At 37.2% G+C, this 7,503-nt stretch overlaps 1 protein-coding gene across 1 annotated transcript in view; it reads right to left on the bottom strand.

The window, feature by feature from the left end:
* Window positions 1–1,157: 1,157 nt before the first annotated feature.
* The window catches only part of LOC126755894 (putative uncharacterized protein DDB_G0282129), a 29,755-nt gene continuing 23,409 nt past the window's right edge, over window positions 1,158–7,503 (bottom strand). The window contains exons 4-6 of the mRNA XM_050468617.1: window positions 5,398–5,516; window positions 2,044–4,215; window positions 1,158–2,012 (exon numbers count right to left, since the gene is read on the bottom strand). Coding sequence (XP_050324574.1) covers window positions 1,158–2,012; window positions 2,044–4,215; window positions 5,398–5,516 — 3,146 coding nt within the window. The remainder of the gene's footprint in view (window positions 2,013–2,043; window positions 4,216–5,397; window positions 5,517–7,503) is intronic.

The raw sequence follows: 7,503 nt of genomic DNA, 5'->3' as shown, positions 1-7,503 counted from the left end.
AGTCCTATCGCGACGAACAAAGCCAAACTAAAAGTCCCTCCTCATTACCGTCCTACTACATACATATATGTATGATAGAAAGGTATGGACAACGACATCATCTAATGAGTCGGTCTTAGGAGCCTTCGAGAGAAAGTTTTTGCAATGATATATGGTCCTTTTTCAATGGAACAATGAGCTTTACGAGACATACGGCGACATTTACATAGTCCAACGAATCAAGAGACAGCGTCTGCACTATTATACTATCCTGATGGAAGAGAACAGTCCAACTTTGAAGATTTTCGATTCAGTACCCGTTGGCGGAAGCGGAGGAAGAGGAAGATTTCCACTTCGTTCGGCGCTCTGTAACTCGGCTGTAACTGCGTAAGCGGTATCTACGCCGGACAAGAAAGAGAAGGAGTTTTCACACAATACGAAAAAAATTTAAAAATCTGTTCACAATTTTGATTTTGGTTTCTAAATAATTTTCGAAAATGGAAAAATAAAGTTAAGAGCATCTAAACCGGTGCAGCCGAAACAGAAACTTTAGCGCGTTTTTCTCTAAATATTTACCTATGATTTAGGTGGGTTGAAATCGTGGGAAAGATTCCGTGCCAATTATTTGAGATTCCCCAGTTGCTTTTTTGAAACTTTTTATTTTTTTAATTCTTTAATTTTTTGATAATATAAAATGGTAAAATATTTGAAATGAGTTTTTCTAAAACACTTCAAAAATTATCTTAAATTTATGCCTCTAGATTAGAATACGCCCTTAAGAGCTTCAAAACCGCTTGCTTGTCTCTGCTTCTTCACACTACAAGTCCCTCCTCATTACCGTCCTACTATATGAGTGAATCAGGAGCATCGCTTTTTGCGAAGATTTTTCAACTGTTTGCTAACGAAACTATACTTACCATGCTTGCTTCATAAAGTAGAAATTCAGCGAAATCTCTAACCAAATATTTCAGATTTTTCTCCTTCTTCTTTCGCGGTTATAGCCGAGATAAAGGACACAACAGCCTTTTTTCCCCATATTTAAGACTCAATCATTTAGACAATTAACTGAACAATTGTCACAATAAAATTACTTTGTTGTTTGGCAACACGCTTACACTCTTTGTTAACCACTTCTTCCACTCTTTTACCCACCCACTCCCACTCGCTTCAGCGTTCTTCTAATAAAAGACAACTACATATCTGTATTGTACTATAGTCATATCATATTTATTATGATTTCTTTTCCATTCATCATCATTATCCACGCCTGGGTCACTGTTATCATTATCATCATTATAATTATTATAATTATTATTCACATTGTGATTAGTATTAGCATAATTTAAGCTACGAAAAAAACGCTTATGATAAGCAGCGGCTAACACATGCTCATTAACAATATTTAGATTATCGATATTTGCAGCATGCACATTTCCATCAACATCATTCATAACATGATTAGCATTATTGTTATTGTTATTATTATTAATATTATTATTAAGATTATGGTGAATAGCATCAATAACATTGTGATTATCGTAATTGTATGCGTGCGCTAAGCGAGCGGCAAAAGCTAAATTGCCAACAACAGCCGCGGCGGTGGCAGCAGCGCCATTAATAGACGCTGCTTGCTGTTGCCGTTGTTGTTGTTGTTGCTGTGGCGTTGCTAGCACATTAATTTGATTAACATTGGCTACTTGATTGGCGTTTGCATTCATTTGCATAGCGGCCGCACTATTACCATGCACACTCCCTACGACAGCCATATTAATGTTGTTGTCAACAAGAGGCATAATATAATGATTATTACTGTTAACATTGTTGTTATTGATGCTAGGTTGACGAAAAAACGGCAGGCGTATACCAAAAAAATTACGCTTCACATTATTGTCTCTCACGCCATTGCCGCCATCGCCAACGTCTTCACCTTCGCCGTCGACAGCGACAGCAACAGCAGCAGCTTGCTTTTCAACAGTGTCACCGTTATCTTTATAACTAACCTTACCATTACTGTTAAGCCTAATGTTATCAATATCTCCGTTATTATTATTATTGTTGTTTTTTGTTATCCTCCATATATGTATTCGTATTTGTATTCGCAGCAATTATATTCGTTTCAGCATTTGTTGCTGTAATTTTATTCGTTTTCGTAGTCGTTTTAGCGTTTTGTTGGCGCCCGAAGTCTACCACGGAAGCGTTCACTTCCGCGGCAGCTTCTTCGTTTTTTGCCAAATCCACTTGTTGCTGTGCGCGTTGAACGGGCTGCTGTTGCTCAGCAACATGCCCATCAACAATGTTGGCAGCAACATCGTTGTCGTTCGTATCAACATGACTATGTTGTTGATCGTGAGCTGTTGCCAGCGTTGCTTCGTTTGTAGCTTCGGTGGCAGCAGCTCGTCGTCGGTGTCTATGTCTAATATGGTTAAGTGTTGCTTGTGTTTGCTGCTGTTGCTGTTGCTGTTGACTAAACTTAGAATCACTATTACTATTACTACTATAATCAGTCATACTAGGCTTAAGACTATCACTATTTTGACTAACACTACTCTTACTACTCCTACTCCTATTGCTGTTGCTGTAGTTATTGTTGTTGCTATAGTTATTATTATCGTTAACATTATCGTTATCGTCGTCATCATCATCGTGACGATGATAATCATAATCGGCGCGTTGATGCGCGTCTTCGTATAAGTAGTTTTTTGGCAAGGCAGGTATTGCATTAACATTATCATTAACATTATCATTACCATTATTAGCATTAGCATTAGCATTAGTGTAAGCATTTAATTTATAATTACTATTTAAATTATTATTAACATAACTATTTGAGTATTCATCTGTTTGTTGCTGTTGTTTTGGCTGCGCTTGCGCCTGCGCAACCTGCAACTCAGCAACATGTTGCGCCGCGCTCACTGGTACGTCGGCCGTTGCCAGCGCGCGCGGCCGCCGTTCTTGTTGCTGATGTTGATGCCTACGTGTTGGCGCCGCCAACGCATCCATCAGCGCAGCACCCAGCGCTGCTTGAGGTTGCGCGCTCGCCGGCGCCTGCTCTCCGCCTTCCAACAGCAGGCGCTGCGACGTTTGACGCTTCACCACCATCTCTTCTGCCATTGGTTTGGGTAGCGCTGTTTGTGCCACAGCTATTTGCATATCGGCTTGCGCGGCACCAGCTCCACCCGCACCCGCACCACTTGACGCGCCCGCGCTTGCACTCTCATCCTCCGATACTTCCTTTTTCCGTCGTCCACGCTTGCGACGCGACGCGGCCAACATAGCCATGATGTCAATCAGCGTTGTCGGCACTAGCGATGCGGCAGTGGCTGTGAGCGCCGAAGCCGCGGTTGACGCCGTAGAGCTAGCCGCCGCGCCGGGACCACGCGTTGTCGGTGGCGGCTGCTGGCGCTGTTGCTGTTCGTGAAGTGCCAACATTTGCTGACGGTGGCGACTTTGTTTGCGCAGCAATTGCTCGCGTTCATGTTGACGTCTGCGCGCCATTTTTGTGCCGTTGTTGTGATGGTGGCGCACCACACCTTTCGCTGACAAATTGTGTTGCTGTTGTCGTTTTTGCTGTTGTTTCCGTCGATTGTGTAGACGACGACGATGATTCTTCTTTTCAATACTATTTTTATCGTGCCGCAACGGATGCTGTTCGGCGCGTTGCAACTTGCGGAGACGCTCTTCCAGCAAACCGCCTCCGTGTTGTTGTGGCCTATTGTTGTTGCCCTTGTTGTTACTTTTATTATCATTAACTCTATTATCTTCACTAAGACTATGGCTATCATTATTATTATTAGTAATACTCTTTGCAGCTTCTGTATGCAGTCCATTTTGTGGTTGCTGTAGGCTCTCCTGTGCTATGTTGTTTCTCTGTGTGGAACTGTTGTCATTGTTATTGATTTTGTGGGCATTATATCTATTGCGCTGAATGCGTGTGACTTTGGGTGTATGTGTGGTTGTTGTGGTAGTGGAGATGGTGGTGGTGGTGGTGATGGGTTTAGTTGCTGTTTTTCTTGTAGTTGAAGAAGTGATTCTACTAATAGTAATATCCTCCAGTCGGCGCCGCTCAAAGAGGAAGTGATCCTTGCTGATGCTGCGCGCATGTTTCAGCCGTTTCGGTCCGATGGGCTTAAAACGCTTCGTGAAACCCACGCGCAGCGTTGCATTGTAGGCATTCGCATACATGTAGTGGCCATGTTCAATGCTCTCACTGAAGTGGCAATCGCGAGTGAGCTGTTTCTGCAAAGAGAGGAGAGAAAACAAACGAAGAAATTACGATTAATGATTTTTGCTCTGTGCTGACGCAAAAACATATTCAAAAGCTCCTCATATAAAATAGCGTTATAACGGAATTTATTTAAACTCATAAAACTCCACTTCGCAAATTAGGTCTCTTAAGTATAGCCTATCTGCAATATATTTCTCTGTCTGCCATAATTATGTATTTATGAATGCGTAAATCGCAAATAAATAATAATTTAGTATTCAGTATACGTCATTGGAATTTCCCCTACCAAATTACTGGCTTCATTTTATATCCGAAACAATCCTGCTACTCATAAATTTTCAATAAAAATTAATTATATTTTTATAGTTTATGCGTCTCTATATCGTCCGTCATTCAATAGTTCCAAATAGTTCGGTAAATTTCAATCAATTTGACGAATTTATTGGAGTGATCATTATTTCACTCAAATTAGATAAGAGATCTTATCATAAAGCCCACTTGCTTTGTGCAGGCGGCGAGGAGACTTCTTGAGGCACGCTAAATGCGATGTTTATTATATTTTCTATTTAATACTGCTTTTCAGTGCCAACCACTTCAAAATCAAAGCTATCATATTAATTGATCATTAATTTAGTAATATTTTTGTATTAAGATTGGCCGCAAAGATAACGGCATGAAGAAGTAATAAACAAATATTTATTTACTTCTCACGGTTTTTACACTATATTACTATACTGAATATATAACATATTCTACTGTGAAATATACTTTATATGTGCAATTTGTGCAAAGTGGAGAGTTTGGAGAGATTGAAAAATTCGTTAGAATCAGCTCTTTTATGTAGTGTTTAATGACTGTACTTGAAATATGCTCTTAAAACAGATTATTTTCTATGTGGAGAGTTTGGAGAATTTTAAAAATTCATTACAAACAGCTATTTTCTGCAATTTTAAACAACTTTACTTGAAAGATACGTTTAAAATAGACCATTTGCAAAGTGTACAGATTGTAGAAGTTTTATATAATATTATTTAAGTGCTTAAATATTTTTCAGGTGCGAACTCGCATTTTTTATGATTTATATGTATATGTAATTTGACATATGGTATTTTCCTATCCTTTTCTTCTAGCTGATCTCATATTACTGAAACGATTGCTACTTAATTTTATAAAAAATGCCAAATTTAACTTACCAGTCCCTCCAATCTGCCATGGCGAAAGCACAAAAACCGCCCAACTTGTTTGGCATAAAGCGTAATAAAGAATGGATCGCCATTAAATGGATCACCAACATTATCCATGGTTATAGGCTCTGCAAGAATAAAAACAAAATTGTTAGGTAAGTAAGCGTTTATTTTAAACTATGTATACTCAGGTAATACAGCTTAATTTGATTATTTAACTAATGTGAAAAAAGCAACACGCTTTTATTAAGCAGCTATCAAATATTTATCGTCATATTGTAAAGTCATTTCACCTATTTTCTTATGATGACATACGAAAAATATGTATGTATGTACATATGTCTGCATTCGTCTGCCGCTAAGCCTTGCCATTCGGTCATAGCATTTCTCATATATTGATCACAGTTTAAAAATACTTGCGCTACGCAGAAGTGCAAATATTTTAAACTCGCGACTTAGTGCACACACGGCCAAAGAGCCGTTTTCCTTTTGCTTCTTTACCAATTTTGTTGCCATTAAAAGGTATGTGGCGGCTTTTTACGACGAGAATAAAACACACTTGAGATAGTATTCATAGTACGTATACGCCCCGGTGTCGCCATTCGATAATCATATTGAGGCGAATGGTCTCCGTTTGCCAATGGATTAATTTCCTGGAATCACGTTTAATTATTTGCGTTATCGCCCAAGATAGTGACAGCAGTGAGTGGCTTTACATTAAACTCCCTAACTAATGCTTATCAATCCTAATCTCACAAAAATATGTGCGATCTTTTTAAATGATATTAAGAAAAAAACTACATGGCAAATTTCAATTGTTAAGGCAAATACTTTAACGCTGTATTAATAATTATAAATATAAAGTAATGTTAATAAAAATAATTTTGGAGACATTTTTACTGTCGCATTTTTGTGATTTATTCAACAAAACTTATGTTTTATAGATGATTAACAAAGATTGCAAACAAATTTGGCCAGTGTAGAGTTTGGAGACTTTTTGAAAAAATAAAAATATATCAAGTTATATAAAACTTATGTTTTATAGATGACTAACAAGATTGCAAACAAATTTGGCTAGTGTAGAGCTTGGAGACTTTTTAAAACAAAAAATATATATCAAGTTTATAATTTGCTTTTCGTGCTTATTTAAAATACCCACAATTTATCCGTATTAACTACTTTTCACCGGTTCATAATATGTATCTTTGCATGTGCCGTTCACATGAAGTACCTGTACATATGTATATAAGTATGTATGTATGTATGTATATTCAAGTTATCTAACATTTGATTCTTAATAAGTAAATGCACACTTCACGCAAGTCAAACGCCTTTAACACGACTTAGCGCCGCATGGCACCAACAAGTGGTGATGCCAACGAAAACCTCGTATACTGCATAGTTCCTAAAATATTCACACACATTTTTATATTTACATACTTAGCAGATCAATTCTCCAATGTCAAAAAATTGAAATGTGTCAAAAATTTGTTCAAAATAACATACAAGTCATATAAAAAGTATTTCTAGTAGTCATAGCCATAACAATAGTAAGATATCAATACAGTCTACAACTTAACAACAACTTAAAGCAACAAAAAGCGCTATGCAAATATTTTTATGGTGACATACATACATACACATAGGTATGTACTTATCGTACTAGATACTATGGAATTTTATCAATTACGTTTTTTTCCTACATTTTTCTTCGACATTTGATTATTTTATCGCTTGTTTGTAGAAGATTTATGGAAGTAGTTGTGTACGATTTATTTTTTAATCTGCCCCTTACCCACTTACCCTCTTTAGTTTTCAAATGTTTTACTACTTATTTCAAAACAACAAATATTCAGCATACATACAATGTATGTATGTACATATGTATGTAGGTATATATTATAGTAAATTTAAAATCAGCCAATAGGCAAAAAAAAATTTAAGCATGTTATCACCACTGATAGCGAAATACTAGTACGCAAAAAGTTTGTTTTGTTTTGCTTTTTTTCACTTAATACGAATATTTTGCTTTTTGTTTATTTACTAGTAGTAAGCGTTGATATTGAGTGAAAGCTACTTATTTTCATTGTCATATGTTATAGATATACCTTTTGC

Source organism: Bactrocera neohumeralis, chromosome 4 (assembly GCF_024586455.1).
Source record: "Bactrocera neohumeralis isolate Rockhampton chromosome 4, APGP_CSIRO_Bneo_wtdbg2-racon-allhic-juicebox.fasta_v2, whole genome shotgun sequence".
Lineage (NCBI taxonomy): Eukaryota > Metazoa > Arthropoda > Insecta > Diptera > Tephritidae > Bactrocera > Bactrocera neohumeralis.
Note: the sequence above shows the minus strand (reverse complement) of the source record. Positions and strands in the feature narration are given on the sequence as shown.